The 25,185-nt window shown below is 32.4% G+C and overlaps 1 protein-coding gene across 6 annotated transcripts in view; it reads right to left on the reverse strand.

Moving 5' to 3' along the window:
* LOC126746897 (protein FAM184A-like) overlaps positions 1–25,185 on the reverse strand; it is a 115,440-nt gene that overhangs the window by 35,538 nt on the left and 54,717 nt on the right. The window contains exon 2 of one of the 6 annotated variants that reach the window (XM_050455303.1): positions 14,259–14,321. The exons of 3 other annotated variants lie outside the window; for them this stretch is intronic. In XM_050455303.1, the coding sequence (XP_050311260.1) occupies positions 14,259–14,321 (63 nt within the window). Of the gene's footprint in view, positions 1–14,258; positions 14,322–22,386; positions 23,112–25,185 lie in introns of those variants that run through there. 2 more of the 6 variants (XM_050455300.1, XM_050455302.1) reach the window with 2 other exon arrangements.

Below are 25,185 nucleotides of genomic sequence, written 5' to 3' on the forward strand. Positions count from 1 at the left end.
TACCTAAAGACCTTAAAATGTTTCAACCCTGGGAAAATAGGCAGGAAAATTTGACAAATGAAGAGGAAAGACAATAACATTTGTGATAAAAACAATAAGAGTGATCTGGACAGTGATTTAGACTTACATAGTTCTGATAGTTCATTTTCTAGTATTGAGGAAGCAAAAAGAAGCAATGGAAGTTGAAGCTACAGAGGAAATCAAGCAGTTTTAAAACGTAATTGTTTAAGTACGGACGCCAAACAAATTTATCTAATTATCTATAACAATCTTTGACAAGTGTGCTACCAAGTGTTCAATCGTGCCAGAGGATCATCGGCAAACATGTAAATTTGCCAGTTACCTGCAGTTGTGGCAGATCGTTCACATAAATGAGAAAAAGTTAAGGACCAAGTACTGATCCTTGCGGAACTCCCACATTTATATTAAGTTCCTTAGAGATACCACCATTAAATTTGACAGCCTGGACAAGATTTGAGAAGTAGGAACGAAACCACTCAAGGGCAGTTCCTCTGAAACCATAGAGCTCCAGTTTCATCAGCAGCACTCTGTGACTCACGCAGTCAAATGCCTTGGACAAGTCACAGAATATCGCTGCTGCAACTTCACCAACATTCAGTCGGTTGTACAGGTGCTCTAGAAAGCTAAAGATAGCATCATTTGTACTCACAGACTCACGAAAGCCAAGCTGCTGAAGACTCAATAGGCCAAACCTATTTAAAAATAAAACCATCTTCACCTTAACGAGCCGTTCCACTATCTTGGCTAAAGTAGGCAATAACGCTATAGGTCTAAAGTTAGAAGGACAGACGCGATCGCCACCCTTGTAAAGAGGAACAATCATTGCTCTTTTTAAGCACTCTGGGAAAACTCCAGACATAAATGAAAAGTTAATTGACTCGGCCAAGACTTGCAAAGCAACAAGAGGTAAAACAGAAAATATTTTAAGAGAAATCCCATCCCAACCTGATGAACTCTTATTCTTAATATTAACCATTAACTATTTAAGCTCTTCTACACTTGTGGGGGCAAAAAAGAAAGATTCGGCTACTACCACATTGCTGAATAGCTCCTGGGATCTATTTTTTGTGAGAGATTGGCTGCAAGGTTACTAGCAATATCACAGTAGAAGGAATTGAGGACATTGGAATCTAAGATACTTGGAATAACCAAGACATTATTTTTGCCCCTTAGCTCATTTAAAATCTTCCAAGACTCTTTTGCTCTGTTGGTGGAATTATTTATCTTCTTTTGAAAGTAGGTCCACTTAGCCATTCTGATTGAGTTTCTGTAAATCTTGCGGTATCTGTTATAATAATTTAAAAATGTTGCATTGTGCATAGCGTATTTCCTAATGTAAAAAAGGGAGCGCATATTTTTCCCAGATACTCGTAAACCCTTAGTATACCAAGGTTTTCTATTTCGTTTCTTAATATTGACAACAGGAAAAGCAGTGTTAAAATTGTTTAATACTATTTGATGAAAGCTATGCAGTGGGTTAACAGTTATCAATACAATATTCCAACTTGACATATTGCAAAGCAAAGAAACTTGACTTGTTATAAGGAACTGATGGCGCTAAAAACTAAACTTATGAAATTAAAATTTTGGTTAAACTCATTTAACGTACTTAAATCTTATATTTAAATTGAATATTATCTTGCTATCAACTATCCTGAATTTCTAACATAATAAAACTAAACCCAAAAATCCCGAATAATAAAGTTTTAAATACAAATAAATTTTAAAGCCGGACCTGTGCAACTTTTCACACTTGAGTGGCTGTGATTAAGGTCAGGCGTTTAACAAAAGAGTACGTGGGCGTATGTAGTCAAATTTTACGAATCAAATGTATAAATTTAACAAAAAATGCTTAAAACATTTATTTATTTAATGAAATGATTAAATATCGCTTAGAATATTACTTTATGACTCTTTCCACATAAAATTTTGCGATTTAAACATGCATGTCATGTGACAATACAAGCAACACCGGCACACGGACTATTTGCGGTACATCAAAGATTCTAATAGATCTCTGAACTGAACTATAACTAGTAAACTTTTACCAATGCTAGTCGCTATATATAAGGAGTTCGAGACTGCTTATCATTTAAGAGCAAGATGTATATTTACAATTCTTTTTTCCTGTCTCATTTCAGATACCTGCTCCCTTTGTGGGATTCATGTGGTCAGGTACATTTCAATAAAATGCAAATATTGCAAAATAAGATTCTAAAGGTGTTATTAAAAATTGATTGGCGTACAAATACTGCGGAGCTATACAGGGGTGTCTTAACCCAAAAAAATTATTTATATTCGAACAGGGTAAATATATGTTTAAAGTGACTAATAAAATCCAAAAATCTAATATAAGAGAGGCATTTTCTGAAAATATTCATGAGCATTATACTGAAACTCAACATGACATCTACCAGGATAATAATATTAGGACTAATATAGGATTAGGTAATCCAGCTTATCAAGCCGCAATGGCATATAATAGTTTGCCAGTAGTGATTAAACACATGGACTCAGTTGAAAAATTCTCAGAAAAACTTTTTAATTATTTGTTAGCAACGGTATGTCTTGTGATTTGTTATTCTCTGAATGGTGTTTAGTTAAATTGCGATGGTGAAGATTTAAGTGGATGAAGATGAAGATGGTGAAGTTTGGTTAAGGTTACACACTGTGAGTGTTATAGACGGAGAGCTGGCTACGTAGGTCGATTGGTTACTCGGTAAACGTGAAATGTTATTATATACAGGCTCCGTTGTTACTGACATAGCAAGGAGCAGACCGTCAGAACTCGCCCTGGACGGAATAAATGAGAGTACAGGGTTAAAGATGTAATTTTTTTATGAAAATTTTTTGATTAGGTGCAAAGCTGACAATTTGCACACTAGTATAGGAGACGATATTAGAAAATAGGAAAAAAATTGTCAGAAGTCTACGCGGAAGATAAAGGGTCGTCTGAAGTCGGTAATGTTGCAAAAATTTTCGCAACAATTTTGTCACTAGGTACACTTCTGACATTTCGCATATTTGTTTAATAATTTCAATTGAAATTAACTGCAAGTGGTCAGAAGTCCAAGTGGAAGAATAACGGAGATATTATTAATAATATGAGCGTCGGCGCTCCACTCGGTCCACTCCCACCTTTATAATATCTCGTATTTTAATTTTTTTGTCATCAGGTTCATTTCTGACAATTTGAGAACATAATTTACAATATTTGAACATACTATTGCTCAACTATCAGAAGTAAATTTGTAAGACATTGCTAATTATTAATAAATTAATATAAAACTGCTCAATTGCTCTCTGTCTCTCTTTATTTTTCTCATCTCTATCATACATAGTTTTATGTATCATAGGGCATTATTTTCGTTGGAAGGGAGAGTGACGCATTTTGGAGGAATGTGGGCACGAGCGGCAGTTTAGATTAAGATATAGAAGCGTACAGATTGTTAGCGTGTTTTCATCATCAAATATATTTGCGTTTCTGTATTGAAAGTATATTGATAATATAAGATATACAAAATGAATTTGGATACATTCTGCGTGTTTTAATGTAAGGATCTGCCTGATAAAATATTAATTTTTACTGAAGAAAAATTAAAACAATGTCAAGAGAAATTATGTGTTCGTAAAGCGTTGCACATGAAATACGGCGACATTGATCTTCCTGAATATGTGACTGAAACTCATGGGTACCATTCAGTTTGTTCTAAAAATTTCTTGGCAATTCCAAAGAAGTACGTACAAAAATATGCCGAATTGACATCTCGTGAAAAAAATAAGAGCTCACTGGTGTCTTTTGGGAGTGTCTCAGGTAAATTAACTAATTAAAGGTAACTTTCATAAAATTAAATCTAAAGTATGAATCGAATGTGGTATTTCCGATAAGCGTCACATTATTGATATTAATGCGCTACATGAATCCCTTGAATCAGACTTGTGCAGAGCACTACCGGGATTTCACGCTTTGACAGGATGCGATTATAATCCCGCATTCTACAGAAAAGGTAAACAACGTCCTTATAAACTCTAAATCAATAGACTATCAAAATGCATTCACCAATTTAGAAAATACAGGCGCCAATAAAAAGAACACTTTTTCGGTCATTAAATCGTTTGTCTGTAACATGTACGGTATTAAATCATGCCACAAAGTAAGTCCGATATGAATTATTTCACCGAAACTATAAAAAAAATAAATAAGCCCTTTCAAAAAAAAACAATTGAAAAATTTCGATGCTTCTTTTCTTCGATGATTCACCTTGCTATGTTGAATTAGGTCAATATATGGAGAGGGCACATTTTATCTCCAACATCTCCAACATATGGACAAACGCGGCTTCGTTTGATTCTTTTCTTTGTGCGACTTTGATGGACCACAATTGCCACCATCGAGATATTCTCATTGACAGTGAACAGTCGGAAGGTAATTTTAAATTTACTTTTGGCAATTTATAAATTCAACTAAATTACTGATTTGTACTTTCAGCTGACGATGACGAAAGCACATATATCAGCGATGATGACTTTGAATTTGATCGCGATTCATTAGTATAAGTATGCGGTTAATGTTAGATATAAATGTTGTACTAGTCGTATAAATAAAACAATTGTTATGTTATTATAAAAAACGGTATATTCAAATATCATATAATAATATGAAAATTCAATAAATATTTTAAATCTCTAATGAAATAAAATTAATATTTTTTTCTAATTTTTTGAATTATTAATTTATTAATAATTAGCAATGTCTTCCGAATTTACTTCTGACAGTCGAGCAATAGTATGTTCAAACATTGTAAATTATGTTCTCAAATTGGCAGAAGTGAACCTAATGACAAAAAAAATAAAATACGAGATATCGTCACTTCAGATCAGAACTAGCCTATGTCCAAAATTCCCAAAAATGACATTCCCCACCACCGCATCGAGTCGGGCCGCCCGGGGCCCGGGTTCAGTGCAGAAGTAGCGTAACTCCCAAACGATACACAAGTCCGCACGTCAGGAAAAAATAAATAGCTAAGTCTCAAAACAAAATATTATTTGGTGCAGAAGGACTCTAACTACAAATTAAAGCCTATGTGAATATAATAAATTATAAATGTGGACATAGGCTACTTCTGGTAACACAATTAGGCTATTTAAGCAATAAACATAATAGTGGACTTAAGCTTCTTCTGATCTGACAAGTTCATAATTTGCAGAAAGAAAGGGAAAGGTTTTCCTTATTTTTTAAAAAGTGTTTAATAAATTTGAGCTATAATGTACAAGAAACGGACGCAAAGAATGGTCGGTGCAGTGCAAAACCTCGAATCTACAAGACCAACAGGTAAATACAACCTATAGAATTTTTGAGTGCGCATGCAAAAAAACTAATTTTTTTAAAAAATAATAACTATACTCATTATTTCGGATTAAATAGGTAGAGCTCTTGAAAATCTTAAAGTTATTTTACAGTAGTATTTTACCTAAAATTTCACAAAAAAAATTTTATTTTTATACTTTTTTTTTAATGGTGACAAAAAGGCACTATAAAAACTTTATAAAAAAATCGCCGAAACACGTCAACTGAGAAACGGATTGAAGTTTTAAAATGCGGTATTGGTTCTTTATAATAATTGGTACAGATTTTTTTTTACAAATTTTAGGGTGTGCTATTTATGTGATCACCACTGTGTGTACTTCCGCATTTTTATAAGTTATTTGGCTTTAGGTGATGCGTTTCGGATTTTTTTATTCATTTTTATAAAAGTTCTAAACCTTTGAGCCTAAGGCACATTTATAGGCTAAGTAAGTAGCATATTATCGCCACACCTTTTTGCTGTTTTTTTTTGTTCAACCATCTGCCAAACACCCTGTATATTAAAAAGGCAAACAATTTTAGTGTTATCCTATACGAATATTGAATAGTCTCTTAATAAGTCTTTATTTTGCTTTCAGATTCAAAATGTAAAGATGTATTAAGAGACCTCGGTACACGTTTGGAGACTATGGAATGTTTAGCTACTAAATGCAATAGCTCCTTGACAATGGAATCTATAATGGCCAAAAGTGCGGATTTGGTACCACCTCCCGTTGACATAATCGAAACTTTCACTTATTTCAATTCGATTTTTGCTCCAGATATAAAGACAATTGAAGAAATAAGAAGACATATGTTGCCTGATGATACTTCTCATCATCCTGCTATTAGGAGCCCTGCAAATTTGGCACAATCTCCTAAAGAGAAGGAAATGATAGTTTTGCCCTCGGTTTTGCCTCCCACAAGTAATCTTCGACCGCTTTAACAGAACACACAGCTTGAAATGGATTTAGACTTATCTTCCTCAGAGTCTGATCCTTTTAAGAGTGATAACGAATCAAATGATCCCGACTACAAGGAAAACTCTTCCGAAGTGGAAGAAAAAGAAAGCGCAATACAGAAAGCTGGAAAAGATCAATAATAAAAAAATGTCGAAACTCCGGAAAGTCATATAGAAATTGGAAAGGAAATGCTCAACCCAATCGAAGTATAAAAGTTGCTTGCCAAAATTGTCGAATGAAATGTACCGAAAAAATTACAGAGGACCAAAGAGTCGTTGTATTTGAGGAATACTGGTCTATGGGGGATATCAATAGACAAAGAGATTTTCTAGCAAAGTACGTTGAGCGTAAAAGCAAAGTAAGACAACGAAAAAGAGGTACCGCTGCTGATGAAGCTGCCGATAGCAGACGATCATTTACGTTCCGTTATTTTTTACTATTTGAAAACAGCAACATTCAAGTTTGCAAAACCTTTTTCATCAACACATTAAACATAAGTCCTCAGGTAGTCAAAACAGTTTTTAAGAAACTAGGAAGTGCAGGTGTAGTTCAAGATGACAAAAGAGGCCGGGCATCCAAAAATAACATCGTAGATGAGGCAGTGAAGCAAACTATTAAGCAACATATCAATTCCTTCGAGACCATTGAAAGTCACTATTGTCGTAAAAACTCTTCAAGATTGTATTTACCAGCGTCACTTAATGTGCTAAAAATGTATAGCTTTTATGTTGAGTATTGTGAAGAAAACAATATCTCTCCGCCTGCTACAGAAAGCATGTATAGACACATATTTAATACGGAATTCAACATGTCGTTTCATCGACCAAAGAAAGACCTGTGTGATATTTGCTACAAATATCAAAATTCTACATCCGAGGAAAAGATAGAGTTGGAGGTGCAGTATCAGAATCATATAGAGAACAAAAATATTGCAAGGGATTTAAAGAATTCTGATAAAGAAAATGCAAAAGTTAATTCTCAAATGTGTGTGGCTGTTTTCGATCTGCAACAGATTTTACCCGTTCCAAAATCAGAGGTAGGCCTTGCTTATTATAAGCTTAAGTTATCGACATTTAATTTTACTATATTTGATTTGGCTACGAAGGACTGCAACTGTTTTATGTGGTATGAATGTATTGCAAAAAGAGGGTCCTCGGAAATAGGAAGCTGTCTTCTAATGTTTATAACAGATCATATTAAAAAGGGTGTCAATGAATTCTGTTTCTATTCGGATAATTGTGCAGGGTAGAATAGAAACAAAAATTTGTATGCCCTTTATAACTACCTTTCACAAAAATATAAGATAACAATAAATCATACTTACCTTGAACGTGGCCATACCCAATCAGAAGGGGATTGCGTTCATAGCGTAATCGAAAAAGCAGCCCGAAGTCTCCCTATAGCAACCCCTGATCAATGGTATACCCTAGTGAGGACTGCCAAAAGAAAGCAGCCTTATATTGTCCATGAAATATCTCAGGATTTAGTCTATGATTTAAAGGACTTACAGTCAAAAACAACTTTAAATTGTGAGAAAGACACAGATAATGAAAGGGTCAACTGGAATAATATTAAAATCATAAGAACTACTCCGATTCACCCTGATTGCATTTTAATCAAATATAACTACAAACAAGAGTCATTTAAAGTATTAAATCTTCTAGAGAAGGGTAGAAAAAAAATGACTAGGATCACCAAAGAATACCAGCTGAAAATCTTGTATAGTAAGGCAATTCCACTGACGAAAAAAAAAACGATCATCTTCAGTATCTGTGCCAGAAAAGCGTTATTGCTAAACCATATCACGACTTCTTTCGTAATTTGCCACATTCCAATCAAGCAGACTCTGATTTAAATAAGGACTCTGACAGTGAATAGTGTTTAGATTTATTTTTTTAATTTTTAAACGTTTATTTTTGTACCAAAGAGTAAAAAATTTTTCTTTAAGGTTAATTTAAGCCAAAATGTATGAATTTTGTTTCGTTAATAAATATTTTGTTTAAATAATAAATTAATAAACTGAAATTAAATATATAAAATCCCCTTTACATATTTCTTTATTTACAAGATATGTACCCATGGGTACAAAATACATTGTTCGGTAAGTATATCAATGTCACTTGTATAATTTTATGCTCAAAAAAATTGCAAATATATTTTTTTTAACCTTTTTATTTTAAGAAAATTATTTAAACTATTCTATGTCCACTGATAGACCCAATGATAGATTAGCCTATGTTTCTTAATGGACATTGAATATGTAACCAAAATGACTCGAGTAGCCTATGTCCATTATTTTAGAAATACAGTAGAACTTTATAACTATTTATAATGTATTTTGATCAAGTTTGCTTATTAATTTCGTTTCCCATATTTCAACAAAAATTAAATTAAAACATTTCAATGTATTCAAAAAAAACCTCCTCCTGAAAAATCTCTAAAATGTGACTTAGGCTAGTTCTGTTCTTAGGTGACGATATTATGAAGGTGGGAGTAGAGCGCCGATGCTTATATTATTAATAATATATCCCTTATTCTTCCACCTGGACTTCTGACGATTTGCAGTTAATTTCAATTTGAATTATAAAATAAGTATGCAAAATGTCAGAAGTGTACCTAGTGACAAAATAGTTGCGAAAATTTTTGCAATTTTTCTTCTGACAATTTTTTTCCTATTTTCTAATATCGTCTCCTATACTAGTGCAAATTGTCAGCTTTTTACCTAATTAACAAATTTTCATAAAAAAATTACATGTTTAACCTTCTATCCTCATTTATCCGTCCAGGGCGAGTTCTGACGGTCTTGCCCCTTGCTATGTCAGTAACAACCGAGCCTGTATAAAACAACATTTCACGTTTACGGAGTGACCCGTCGACCTACGTAGCCAGCTCTTAGACTATTATATGTATATCCTTGCTACCAGTGTGTTTGCACTTATTTAAGGATTTTTGATATTGTAAACTTATAAAAAAAAATTATAAAAAAAAGGTTACCTTGAAATTCCGATCGGTGTAGTAACACCAAATACTATGATTTTATACATGTTTTTATTTGGTGAATGAAAATGCTTCTAGGGTTTATAAGCTTAGTTAAGAGGAGACAAAGAAAAGAGCATTTTTAACTTTTGCTAAATTTAAACGGTAATTAGTATTTTATTGTGTTTTTAAAAATAGATCCGGGCGCGTGCCAATTGTTTGTTAAAAATACTTTTATCTATGCGGAGAATCTTGGAAGTAAGAATTTGTTTGAGACAATGAAGTCTTTTTTTTGTTTCTAAAGGCATTTCTGGAAGCTTTTTTTCAATTAAAGTTCTTTCATGTGTTCCTAAATAAAATTCTTTAATGTTTTTCGAATTATTTATAAAATAACATAAAGGAAATTCTATGTTTTCGGTTTTGATTTATGAGTTTGACGCTTGACCTTGAACTAAAAATAAATTTTTCGAAAAAAAAATAAATTTTACGCCTAAAAATTATTTTTTAATTTTTTGAAAAACCATTAGTGGGGTCAAAAATCTAATTAAATCATTGTGTTAATTAAAGAAAAATAAGTGAAAATGAGGACCATTTCGATGGGTACATAATTATTTTGTCATTTTCAGATTCTTAAGCCTTGAAAGCTATGTATATGAGAATTATTTTACTCTACATTCTTGCTTTTGAGTGAGGCTTATATAACGCCGGTTATGTGAGTCGATTATTATCTTATTGATGGGTACAATTTGGAACAATGCACTAGTAACAACAGTAGAACAAATGGGGTATTGGCCCTTATTAGAAATGATATTAGAATTAGATATAAGGTTGGGTCTGTATTGTCTATTGTTATCTATTATTATCTATGTTATCTACTATTATTATCTATGGGTGGAGGTTAATATTTGTGCTCTGTATTGTACCATTCACCTCAGAAACAAGATGCCAAATTTATAGAGTTTTTTGGGGAATATTTAGATCAAGTTAGTGATTTTAATGACACCAACATTATTCTTGCGGATTTTAATTTTTATTTATTAAAAAACAGTTTTTATGGCAACAAATTATTAGGTATTATTTATACCAATGGATTTAGTCAAATAATTTAGACTCTAACTAGAATAGTCCAAAGAAAACAGACTCGGATTGGTTATTTAATTTCAAATGATAAATCTCTTTCGCATAGTATATCTCTATCGCATAAGTCCATCAAACTCCTAAAATTAGTGACCAGTCTTTTATATCAATTTTTAAAGTCCCACCGAAGGAATAGCCAATGGATATAGTAGGTTATAGTAGGTTTTTTAATACTTATAAATGCAATAAACTTCAGGAAGAACTGCTTATATGCAATTACTGCTAAAACTGCTTATAGAAATATGTCGATAAAAAATTGAGAACTTACAATATAAGGGGAAAATGCAGGAAAGGGATCGATTATATAAAAGGGCTACTATAGAAAATAATGACAACATTTGGAATGAATATAAGGCTATATAAGAAATAACATATTAAACAAGATAAAAGTGGAAAAGGACAGATTTTTTACGTAGACCATAGATTTAAATAAAAATAATCAAAAAGAACTCTGGAAAAATCTAGAGACGCTTTTGCCAAAAAAAATCAAAGCATGCCTAATGACATAAAGTTTGAGAATTAAATCATTACACAGGAGGATGATATTACACATAGATTTAATAGTTATTTCGTGAATAGTATTGAAGAAGTATTGAATTCTTGAAGATATTCCTACAGCAGCAAATGGTCAAACATATTTCATTGGACCACCTACAATCCAAATGATATGACTAAGATGAAGGATATACTTAAAAATCTAAAAACTTTTGGTGGCGGGGAGAGTGGCATTTCTAAGCAGGTTCTTTGCGATATTGCTATATGTGAACTTTTTTTTAGATATTATCAATACATCCTTAAGTACTGGTATTTTTTCGCAAGCCTGGAAACTTTTTACTGTTGTTCCTGTTCCAAAAGTGCAAAACACTAAATTGTGTAATGAATTTCGGCCAATTAAGACCGTACTTATTTATGAGAAGCTCGTTGAAGTATGTGTTAAGGAACATTGTAATATAAATAAAATAGTTGTGCCTAACCAATGGAACCCCCGTGAGAATCATTCATGTGAGTTTGTCATTATTAATGTAGTTGATAATTTTCTCAGGGCTCTTGACTCTGATAGTCTAGTACTTGCTGTGTTTTTAGATTTTAGGAGAGCGTTTGAAACTATGAGTAGAGAAATTTTAATTAGGAAATTAGAACGATTAAGCCTTAAACATAATGTATTAAAGTGGTTTCAATCTTATCTTAGTGGTAGAGTTCAGCGAGTCATGTCCAAAAATAGTCCATCTGAAAGTGTTAATGTAAAGCATGGTGTGTAGCAGGGAATGGTCTTGGGCCCCTTGCTATTTTTATTGTATATCAACGATATGGTGGAGGTAGTGCGGGGGTGTAATGTGGTGTTGTTTGCGGACGATACAATTTATATGTGGTGGGTAAAGACATTCATCAACTGCAACAGGTCATGAACGTTGAACTCAATAACTTATTCATCTGGCTTTGTAGATATAAACTAAGTTTAAATGCCAGTAAATCCAAGTTTTGTATATTTGGCAAGAGATCTACATTAAGTTCTATAAACATGAGCAATATATAGATTTCTGTGAATAGGGAAAGTATTTTGTATGACAAAGAAATTAAATACTTGGGAACAATTTTCGATGTCAATCTGAATTTCCATGCTCATGCAGATTATGTAAGTCGGATTTATCACAAAAATTGGAAAAAATTTGTCAATGTACACAAAATGAAAATTTTACAACGCCATTTTGCTCTTCCTCATTTACAGTTCTGTTCAATATTATTATTTAACTTGCCACAGTATAGAATTGACCAACTGGAAAGAATTCAAAATAGAGCTATGAGACTGCTTCTAAATTGTAATCATTACACGCCTATTGTCTCTATGTTGGGTGTCCTAAATATGCAGTCTGTACATCAAAGAATTATGTATAACGTCTATTTGTTTATTTTTAAATTGAAACATCAGATGCTCCCCGATTATATTTGTAATAAATTAAAAGTTTTTGGAGATATACATAACTATAACACGAGAAATCGTATAGACTTCATACTGGTCGACAGATGTAATACAAGCCAAATGCATAATTCAGAACATTGAAAGGCTAAAATTATTAAACAACAACTTTGTTCGAGTTCAACCTGTGCACAAGGGCAAGGAGGGTGTTTTGTTTACAAACATATTCTTCAAGTCAAGTCAAGTTTACACGCATCTTCAAAAGAAGAAATTTTCAACTACATATCAACACGTTGATATAATAATGTTAATATAACTTATTGATGTTGGATTTTGGATTAAAAATAGAAAGTAGAAATAGATATATTTTATTCTAAGCACAAAAATAATATCTTCAAAGCAAAAAAAATATTAAAATTTTTATTCCTAAACCGCTTAATACCGCTTCCAAAAAATTTGAAATGGCAACACCGTAGGCAAAAGCTGATGTCATCTTGACAAACGTCTAGATAAGTTTAAGATAAGTTTTTCTTTAGTTTTTGGTTGAAAAATGAAAAAGGTTGAGTCATATCAATATTTTTGTGAACTGTTACGATAGTAAAATTTTGTGCCGCACCATGGGATTTAACCCGATCGTTTCACAAGTAAATACCGATACTATCATAATATCATATCAAGGGCCAACCGTCGTCATAAACGTAGAATAATAAGAACTTATTAAGAAACCTATAATGATTATAAAATATTTAATTTCCATAAAATTGCTTTTTAAAGTACCTTTACTCAAATGAAGTACGTTAAAAAAATGCATAAAGAGATCTTAAAGGTTAATATTGTTTATAATTTATAGCATAATCTATTTATAATAAAATATTTTTTGACGACGTCACTGGAGTAAAAAGATTCCTTGTGTCGGTGGAATCAACAATGCGATCGAGCGCCGTTGCGATGTTGTTGCCTTTTTCTCTAATATAGGGTATAATAACAATTTATTTAACTTTTAATGTTGACGGCTTTATAGAGTATCTTATCATAATTTATTAAAGGGGAATAGTATTGTTTTGAGCCTGTCAAAATAAGTGACACATTTTTCTGATATTTTAAAGTGTGTTTTTTTGGCCATTTCTACATAAACATTTGGCATCATTGCATCAGTGATGTTGCAAGTAAACAAACTATCCATAGTTCCATGGCAATGCTAATTCTAGCCTTTTAATGTTATAAGCCCGTATCTCGACTCTTCTTAATTTTAGATTTGTTTCGCGTGAGTGCTGGAAATAAGGGACCTTATTTTCTTTTTGCACTAATCTACAGAAAAATCAAAATTTAAGTTTTGTGGAAGAATTTTTCTATTTTATTTAAGTATTTACTGTTAATTTTGATTGTATAGTTTTTTATCTAATCCCTTTATAATATAGTAAGTAATACATTTATAAATTTTTTATCTTTTGTATATGCTTCTATGTTTACTTATTGCCTCCTCCATTGCTTGTTTGTTGATAGTTATTTAATTTATAATATTTACTAAGGAACATTACTGATTAATAGAGTATGCAGTAATTTCTTGGTGATTTTATTAAATACTTTATTGATTTTTATATATTTACTCGAGGAAACTAGAGATAAGAAAACTGATCTGTATGCTAAATGTGTGTAGCCAAAAATAAACGAAAACTAGTTTTAGAGAGTTGCTACATCCGTGCTTGGTCAGAAGTGTATCTCACTCTTAGCTGAATGTTAATGATAATGCGATTTTCAGTATTTTGAAGCAATGGACATGACATTCTCCGTAAAGTTGCCTTTGTGTCTGGTAAGTATTTTATACTCCCATCAAGATCAATTACTTTACGATATACCCTGACAACATCTTTTTTAGGAAAGTGCAATTCGCATACGTGATTACCTTTTTTTAATATAATCAAATAATGGTAGGTACCTTTCGCCACTTTCGAAATCTATTTTCATCCTGCAAAAACGAAAAAAAAACGTAATTAATGCGAAACAGTTTTTGATATATAAAATTTGTAAAATATATGAAGAATTTACAAAAATTATTCACTTATATAATACAGGGTGTCCAAGATACGAATGAACTGCATGGGGATCTTGGAAATGGTAGGAGATTCCAGGTCGATTAAATTAGAGAAAAGTTGCGCAATTCGATTCCTAATTAAATACAGTTTCGATTATTTTAAAATTCCACATATTTCCGGAGATATCCGGAAAAAAACGAAATTTGGCAAAATGGTTTTTATTTTTTACCAGCTCTATTTTAACAGACACCAAAAAACCGAAAGCACTTTTTCATCACCACTTTTTGTGCTTTACAATTTGCGTACAAATAGTTTAAATCCGACGTTTCGTCTCTAAGTTATCATCAAATTTTATTTTTTATATGGCCCGAAAAAAAACTACACCCTGTGTATGAAAGCCTATTTAATGATAATTACAACCATGTATCACACATAATATTTAAAAAAGTTATATGGTCCAAAAGTGACTTTTCATGAAAATTTTTTGTTTGTGTCATAGTATTTGACATTTACTCAGCTTTTTCTATAACAAAAATTTAATGCTGATAACGACCTTACTTAAGTTACCTCTTATTATTATGACTTATTTATATTAATACAGAATTGGCCAATATGCCCTGCATGAGTAGGCGCTGGAAAAACAATTTTCACTCATTGCGACGAGATAAACAAATTAATATCAAACATTTCTCTTGACTTTTTTTGTGTCCAGTACTTTTACATAATTAATTTAATAGTGTTTTCTCAGTTAATTTGTCTTTGTTATTTATTGATTTATGTTAGTTTAATTTTGCAAGTGTAGTTTATAATGTAGTTTCTTATGTATCATTTTTTTTTATATTTTCGCTAGGGAATGAGGGTTTTCAAACGAGGAAGCTTTTCCTCGTTTCATTCACGTCAAATTGTAAAAAGCGCTTTCGGTTTTTTGGTGGCTGTTAAAAATAGAGCTGGTAAAAAATAAAAACCATTTTGCCAAATTTCGTTTTTTTTAAGTATTCGGAATTTTAAAATGGTTGAAACTGTATTTAAATTAGGGTCGAATTGCGCAACTTTTCTCTAATTTAACCGACCTCGTATCTCTTACCGTTTCCAAGATCCCCATGCAGTTCAGCCTTATCTTGGACACCCTGTATACTGATCTGTGGAGTCTTAAAGAGAGTTAAAACCCTTTTTATATTTTTTCCGGCCAGAACGAGAGCTGATCGTGCAACCGCGAACGTTACAACGTCTTATTTCTATTGAAATTAAATTTAAAACGATTATTTATAAAAAAAATTCTAAAAAGACAAACAGGGCCGAGGTGGCTACTCGGCGAACGCAGTTATCGTTCAATTTTGTGTACGCGTCATCTAATTTGGAAAGCGCGAAGATCAGCCTCCTTATATCCTCCTTATAGTCTGCTTGCATTTACTATAACTTTTTGTAACACCCAGAATAAATCCTAAGTTACAAAATTTGTTCTTCCTAATTAAATTAAGTTATAAGTTTATACATTATGGAATTTGGAAGAATTTTTATATTTTATTGAATGTTTTAACAAGCGTGTACAACTGTTAATTTTTATTGTATTACTTGTGAATATAATCTCTTCTTATAATATAGTAATATATTTTGTGAATATTTGTTCTTTAATTTCTGAAACACAGACCTATGTATCTAGTAAGAAATGTATGAGTCTTTCAGAAATTTGGCGCCATAATCAGATTTTCAATTACTCCCTATTACGACATCACAAACCCTTTTTCACTACTCCTTGACATTCAGAGGGCGCAACATCGGCGTTCAGTATTCTATTGGCTCTTATGGGAGTTTCCTATCTAAGAAGTATTAATCTATCGTCTTAAAAAACATGTTTTAGATAGCTATTCTCTACATAAAATCAACCAGAAAAATCCAGACAACTACAAGCCGATTGAAAATTTATATTTGGGAGCGAAGACAACACAATACATTTTAAATGAAAATTTGTCAGAAAAAGGCCACATTCCTCACGTTGTCTGGATTTTTATTTTTTAAATGTATTTTTTAAGGCACAGAGGAATCCATAGTACCTTTAATGATGCGTTTTCCAAACTTAGTACCAGAAAATAATTTTCAGAAAATTGACAACGAACGGAGAATGCTGAAGAATTCGGATTTTTCTAAAGCGTCATTAACTTCGGTAACATCATTTTGGATAAATGTTCAAGCTGAGCAATATGCTGATAGTACCCCGGTATATCCTCTGCTCTCAAATTTTGCTTTTAATATTTTAATTTTGCCTCAATCCTCTGCAGATGCAGAAAGGGAATTTTCACAAATTAATTTATTAAAAACAAAACAGAGAAACAAACTATCCACTAACGGTATTGTTGGTCTGATGCATTCGAAAGAATACATAGGCAACAGTGAATGCTTTAACTTAAATATTGATCAAGAATTGTTAACATATTATAATAATAATATTATGTAAAAACAATCTGATAACTTTTCTGGTTCAGACTGAATTAAATATGGACATTTAATCAGATTGTTTATATGTAAGTATAGGCAAATTCGTCACCGCCTAAGATTTTATGATGTAGCACTTAACTATGTATTAAATTATGTCAATTTATTTTTAACATTTCTTGATTAACATATAATATATATTGTAAATATTAAATTAATATTACCACTTATAAAGTTTCAGGCGGTGGCAACTAATGAACTTTAGTTGGATATTTATTTTTGGTAATAAGACTTTTGTTGATCTTAACCATATTTTTGTATATATTAGCTTTTACAATAAAAAACGATGTGTTTAATAAACTTTTAATTTTAAATACAAAAAATCTACCGTTTTATTTTTAAATCTACCGCTTTTTTATTAATAAACCTACCGCTTGCGGTAGGTCAACGCTTATCAATGTCAATTCTCAATGTCATGTTTAAAAATTTCATAGCTTACAAGTTTTAAACATTTATTGCTAATGGAAAACTTTACCAATCAAGAATTGGCGGATATGCATTTGGCATACGGAGTAACAAACTGCAATGCACGAGCAGCATCGCGGTTGTATCATGAACGTTATCCCGAACGACAGCATCCTGGATACAAAAAGTTTATTGCGGTATATCGGCGGCTCGCTGAGACAGGCATGTTTAAGACCAAGATGTATGATACTGGTATTGCTTGAACCGTAAGAACGGTCGAATTTGAAGAAGAGGTGCTTCAGCAAGTTGCCGATGAACCATCAAATAGCACACGCGACGTCGCTAAGAATATGAATACGAGTAACGCTTCTGTCTTGCGGGTACTACACGAGCAACAACTTCATTGTTCCACCACTTCCAGAAAGTTCAAGGTATGACTGCAGCCGATTATCATCCTAGAGTTCAATTTTGTCGATGACTTCTGGATCACATCATTGCACAACCAAATTTTTTACGATATGTTTTGTGGACCGATGAAGCCTCTTTCACAAGAGACGGTATTTTTAATAGTAGGAATAGCCATGTTTGGGACGAAGAAAATCCTTATGCAATTTTTCCAAGAAAACATCAGAATCGTTGGTCTGTCAATGTATGGGCAGGGATTGTTGATGATTATTTAATTGGGCCATACCTTCTACCGGAACGGTTAACAGGACCTATTTTCTGCGTTTCTTGGAGGAGAAGTTCTCCCAGAACTCCTTGAAAATGTTCCACTAAATGTTAGACAGCAAATGTGGTTTCAGCATGATGGAGCGCCGGCTCACTTTGCTGTACAAGTACGCGAGTATTTGGCTCAGCGGTTTGGGCACCGTTGGATTGCCAGAGGTGGAGCAGTTTCTTGGCCTCCTAGGTCACCCGATTTAACGTCGCTCGATTTTTTCTTGTGGGGACATGTAAAGTCTTTAATCTACGAAACGCCAGTAGAATCAGAGCTAGACTTAATTGGACAAATAACAGCACCATTTGAAATCATTCAAAACAAGGATCAAATTTTTAGTGTAGTCCGCCGAAATCATGTGCGGCGTTTAAATCGGTGTATTGAGGTTGGAGAAAGATATTTTGAACAATTGTTGTGATGGTATCATATTATACAAAAGGTAAAAATAAATGCATCAGATCTTATTTAGGTAATTAATATTTTATCTAAATTTAAACGCGTCTTAGGGCCGTAGTGGCGTAGTGACACATTTCCGGACATGGGTTCCTATACTCAAATGGATTCTACTGTTGCACTAAACAACCCCTAGAAGTTTGATCCCATAGTTCTGAAACACCCTGTTTGTCATGGATGCTCAAATTGGTTTTAAATTTATTTTTTAGAGATTTAGATATGAATTTTGAATAAGTATTTAAACCATGCATGAAACAGCCAAATATTGAGTTCTACGATTTGATATATTTAACCATTTCAACTCATTAATTTTATGTGATCCGTGATCTGATTTTCTTAAATTAAAAATTTAAGGAATACGTGTATTCTGCACCTTTTGAATACGATGATGTTCCGCTTGACTAAGACAGGGGCCATAAATAAAATCAGCATAGTTAAAGTGGGAAAGTACAAAAGTTTCACATAATATTGCCATTAACTTGGTACTCAAAACGTTTCTATTGAAACATAGTTGTTTAAGCGATATATATGTCCTTTGTAGAAGTTGCTTAACATGATCGGAAAAAATTAAGCTGACAATCAAATTTAACACCCAAATTACGAGCAGAGTTACAAAATGGTAATATTTGGTCATCTATTTTGATTTTAATATTAATTTTTAAATATTCGTTTTGATTTCTTTTGCTAAACAGCATAAGTTTTGATTTTGATGAATTCAGCCGAAGGCCGTGTTTTTTAGAGAGATCTTTTAGGTTGTTTAGTTCATGATTAATAGTTTCGTTACAAGTAACAAAGTCTTTTTAATACAACTGATAGTACATCTGGGAATCGTCAGCAAAAGCTTATATCTTTCCGACATGAAGAGAGCTTATAAGTTCAGACGTGTAAATAATAAAGAAAAGGGGACCAAGGATAGAGCCCTGAGGTACTCCTGATAGTATGGCACTAGACTCCGAGTACACATCATTAACAAACACTTTTTGTGACCTGTTAGAGAAGTATGATGCGATGAGTGACAGTGAATCGACGTCAAAACCGTAATAGGTATCTTAGCTTTGCCAACAAGAGTCGATGATTTATAGTGTCAAAAGCCTTGAAGTAATCTAATAGTATAAGAATACTTTCAAGTCCATGATCCAGTGCCTCCATTATATAACCGTATCAGTTACCACAGCCAAGGCGGAGGATGTAGAATACTACTTACGAAACCCGTTTTGCAATTCTAAGATCATACCATCAACATTTAAATATGAGTAAATAATTGCTATAATGCATAAGTCATTAAAGGTCATAATTCACAATAATTTTGGTAAACGTATTCCTATGGCAGTTTTTCTATACTTATGTAAGGATCCATAAATGGACTGCAATATTTTAACATAGATGACATGATTTTATCTGTGCCACCAGCCTTAGTTTTCATGTTTTGAATAATTTTATGAACATCTTTTATAGAACACATGGATTAAATTTGGATCTGTTAAATTAGGAGATGAACTTGCTATCGTTTGAGTTTAGGACATTTAACGATCTTAGTGCTGACCATGTTGTTTTGTTTAGAAATAAAATTGAGATAGGCCTTTTTTTGTCGGATCTCATAAACAATTCCAGTCATTCTCATAAACAATATCCATCCAAGCCAAATTGTAGAGATCGGACAAAAAATCATTTAAATCAAAACCTTTAAAACAACGATACGTAACAAGTTTTAATAAAGGTTTATTAGATTTTAATTTTAAGTCAACAAAAACGAGTCTGTGATCAAAGATTGTATCGACAGAGAGTGTACCAGAGGATGTAACTACTGTGGTATCACTGATAAAAATTGGATCTATAAGCTTGCTTGAATTTTGAGTTATTCAAGTTGGTTCGTTAAGTATCTGTACAAGATTATATGAGTCAAAAGAGTTGAGGACAACATTATTAAAATCAAAAAAATTAACAATAAAGTCTCTTAAACATAATACCACCTCAAAATTTGGAACAACTTCAGATAAAATATTATCAAAATCTTTCAAAAGAGATGCTATGTTTATATTTAGGGGGCCATAGAAATTACCGATGCAAATAGAAGAAGATTTTAGCTTTATTTTTAAAAAGATATGTTCTTTAGTTATTAGAAAATCAAATGTAATTAAGTCTACATCTAAGTGATCTTTAACATAGGCACCCACATTGCCTCCTCTACCATCTCTTGTTTTTTTATACAAAAATTATAGCACGGCATTTTGAAAACAGATACATCCTGACCATTAGAAAGACAAGTTTCTGTGACTAAAATAACATCAAAATTATTTGAATTTACAATCAAAGTCTGAAAGTCATTGAAAGCTGTATTTATTGAGTGCAAATTAATATGCGCTAAATATTCACGCGACAAAAAACATCGATACATAATAAAAATGGGTTCAGAAGTATCTACCAATCATAAGATATACAAAAATATATCAAGAAAATAATAAAATAGCCCCAAGTACAGTTTATGAATAAAAAATGTTAATAAATTGATTATGATTGTATATGGGTAATAGAAATATGCAGGTTGAGTAATTAGCAATTTAAATTTTAAGTGGGTGCAGGTTTTAAGTAATATATGATAAATCCAAATAATAAACAAAATTAATACAAAGAAAATAAAAATCTACGCCCTAGTAACTGCTCATATGGATAAATAATAAATATTATTACTTTTAATTTACTGCAAAAACAAAAAACCCAAAATTAAACAATTGCCACCAAGCAGTAATATTCAAAACAAATAAATAATGTAGTAAACAATTAATCACAGTCCTAGCGCACTCAAAATTATGTTATACTGGCATGTTAGAATGATTATTTTAAAGAAAAAAACGAAAATTGCAATAAATAATAATATAGGCACTAAAAAAAAGTAAAATTGGAAATACTAGTATTTAGCAGTATTTAATAATATTAATATAATTAAATTATATATTAATATAAAAAAAATATGATCTATAATTTCCAATACACTTAAATAATTTCAAATAAAATTTGTCGCATTTTATGGCTTTTCAGGGACGTCCAGTACAGTTGAAGTAAGATCTGAAATGCCTACCATTTTGTGGAAAATTGAGGAAAAGAGCCGTAAAAAAATGTCAAACCATGTATTTTTTAACCAATTTTTGTACCAGTGGAACGGCGGCTACATGTTTCTAGTTTCTAAGTTATCTCTAGTTTCTATCTAAAATTACATCCATATTTTAGAAGACATTCATCCAGAGAACTATGGTTTTTATAGACTCCTGGATTCGAACAAATGAAAATTTTCACATCCATTTCCTACGCTACGGTAAATTACTTGGATGTCAAAACATGCCGATCAAAAAAAAATGCAAATTGAGTTTCGAGTGTTAAAATGAATGAATTCGAAAATAACTTTTTTGATCGTGCTAAAAATATCACCTTCCTCTATGTGTGTGACGTGCGTAATCTATTCAGTGGATTTATCGAAAATACTTTAACAATTTGACGCAATCTTAAAGTGGAATTTTAAAATTCATTTAATCAGATTAATTAATATTCAAAATAGATTTAGAATATGGGGATCAGTGGGCGCAGTTCGTGACTCAATTTACGTCAAAATATCCAAAAATAAATTATTTGAGAATTTTGGTCCAGGATATATAGGAATAATAGCAAACGTTTATGCACCTAGAATAATCTTGGGTTTTACCAGAAAAAACAATGATACAGGAATATCCTCAAGTGGCTTTTATAAGAGTATAAAATTTTTACAATGTTCAGTTTATGGTCCAGGATATAGGAAACTGCTAACACATTTTTAGGCGCTCATTTTTGCCTGGAAAATCTGTTATTCTCAGAATATCCCCTTTTAGGCCCTTAAGTAAAAATTAGAAAAATTTTTTGACTCACTTTTGTGAAAAATACAAATGAACTAATTTTTTACATACTTATCTTCTTCTTCAATTAATTCCTTGCCACTGACTGCCATGAAGTATTCATCCTCCTTACTCCTGTCTTGCGACTCTCCCTCCTTACCATCGCTCTTAATCCCGTTCACCGTATACCTCAAAGTCCTCTTGACTTCCATCACGGGACTCGCCGGAGGAGTACCAGATTCCCCCTGTTTTTTCGCGGCATTTTGCACCGGTACCCGCGGCAAAATGGCGGTGGTCCCGTGTCCACAAGGTTTCACGCAAGAACCACGTCGTTCGATCGGTTTTCCACCCTCATTCGTTGGCACTCTCAGTCCGTTTACGTAAGGATCGCACATTTTCTCGTCGGTTTGTTCGTCGGGATTTTTTTCGGAAAATGTCGCCACTTCACCACTACTGATAGTTTTAGCTGCATTCAGCACATTTTTTGGCACACCCGAGTCATTCTCGGGCGCAAGTTCAGGTGTAGAAGGCTGATTATTTTTACACATATTCAGTTCGTTTGACTCTTGATTACTCACTAAAAGTTCGTTCGCATTTACAGGTACCTCCTGAAATTCCTCTTTGTCGGGCTGAAGTTCTTTTCCAGTCTTCCTCTTATCGTCCTTTTTGGATCTTCTAAAGAAGCTGAACATCTTCAAAAGCTGTTTAATATCTCCATATAAAATATCACTAAAGTAAAACTAACCAAAAAAAAAGCTTCTCAGGCTGTTAATTTTAGACCGTCGTTTGAAAAACCGTTGAACTAAATGGATTATTCTAAAACAGCATGTTTTCTAAAGAGTATCGTCGCGACGCTTCGCTTGCCAAAATATAAGAAACATTTTGAACTAAAACAGACGGGACGTGAGGTGGGAGACACTTGAACACTCGCGTCACTAAAAGAAAACCCGAAGCGAATTTAGAATATGCGTCCTTGGTGAAACATAAAACGATGCAGCTTTTATTTGAAAGGTGGTTTACTTATGGGTTCTTTAAATAAACTCTTTGGCTTGCAGCTGATTATTTTTATAAGAATTAACTATATTTTGGTCAGATGTTTGTTGGTTTTGAGTGTTTAATTGTAGTATTGTATTTGCTAGAACAAGACTATAATCTTCTAGATTTTTTGTTTTCTTTTTTTGGGAAAACTGTTAGGGGTAGAAAAAAATTTAATATCACAACGGTGTTAGTTGGAAAAAAATAGCTGAAAAAGAATTTAATCTTATTTACTCGAAAATTTTTGATTTTTCGGAGAACCGTTTGAAGAATTATTAGTTTTTGGTTTATTGACATTTGCTGTTATGCAAAACTGGCGGCATCAGATTCGAGCTTTAAGTCATAAATTAGGTCTAATAGACTCAAATAATAAAGCCGAAAATGCTGCCGTTGTCCCTGCGTTTGGCGGGGTCCAGACACCGCAGTCGTCGTGCTCAGCCATTATTTTGTGCTTAGTATGACTTTTGGATTTTCTATGAGATTATTTTGTTATAGTTTTAGTCTTAATATAGTTTTGAGCTTTACTGTCATTACATATTAACTTAATATAATTAGCCAGTCAAGTATACCTATTGGTATTTTTATTAATTATTATACAGTCCTTTATCGATTAATCCCCCATTTTGGTCCTTCGAGCAGGATTTGGTGAATTAAAAAAATAAAATACTTGATTGGCGGATTACGGATTTTAATGACGGTGATTAAAGACGTGACTGTGTGATTTTGACCAGGATTTTGGTTGCATTTTGGAGTAACAATAATAGTGCCGTTGTGTGGACTTTATATGGGGTCTTCGACTTGATGGATTATCGAGGGATTTGATTTATGGAAGCACATATAGAAGCATACAATCGGTGAGGTTTTTCCAATTTTTCCTATTATTGTCCTTCCTTTAAAACTAGTCCTTGATTTGTTGTATTTGTGTGGATTTAATTTGCACAGGATTTTTAAATACATATACATGAGTCGGAAGTGATTCACGTAGGGACTATTTTTGATTGGAAGAATTTTGAATGTTTTGATTATTGAATTTATGCTGACAGTCACTTATTTATTGATTTGATTTGACCTAGATGTTTGGTTTAAAGTTGATTTAACAATTGTTCGCCTGGATTAATTTGTGTTTAAGGTGAATTTAAGATTTACAATTATTTATGGATTTTTGATTAATGATTATGCATTGGTTTTATGTGTTTTTATATGATTGATTTTGATTGAGTGCGATTAGTAAATCCTAAAATTAGGAGTGGCCTAATTACTTATTAAATTATATTTTAATAATTGATTTGATTATCCTTTTGTGCCCTTACACGCGTATTTGAGTGATTATATATATTTGATTAATTGATTACGTGATTAAAGTAAGATGGCCCCACAAAAAGGTAAAAATAAATATGTTGCTGATAATAGCGGTAACGTCGCAAGCTCTAATGCGCCTGCGGATGTGCCCGATTTACAAAAGTTTTTTAGAAAAAGAACCATTGTAGAGCAACGTGTGCATACATTTAATAGATTTATAGATTCGGTTAGAGATATTCCAGTAAATCAATTAACAAATGAACAGATTTTAGAAATTGAATTAAACATTGAAAAGGCGGAACAGATTTCTCAAGATTTTGAAGATGTGCAATTGGAAATTGAAATGAATTGCGCATTGAATGATTTAAACAAGGAACATGAATATAGGGAAAATTTAGAGTCATGTTTGTTGAGAGGTCTGGCATATGGAAAAGCAATTTTGAAAGGGTTTGAAGGGAGTAATAGTAGTATAAGTGTTGATAATCAACAAAGATTTTTGGTTCAGCAACATAATGAACCTAGATTGGATTTAGATAT

This window comes from Anthonomus grandis, chromosome 18 (assembly GCF_022605725.1).
Source record: "Anthonomus grandis grandis chromosome 18, icAntGran1.3, whole genome shotgun sequence".
Lineage (NCBI taxonomy): Eukaryota > Metazoa > Arthropoda > Insecta > Coleoptera > Curculionidae > Anthonomus > Anthonomus grandis.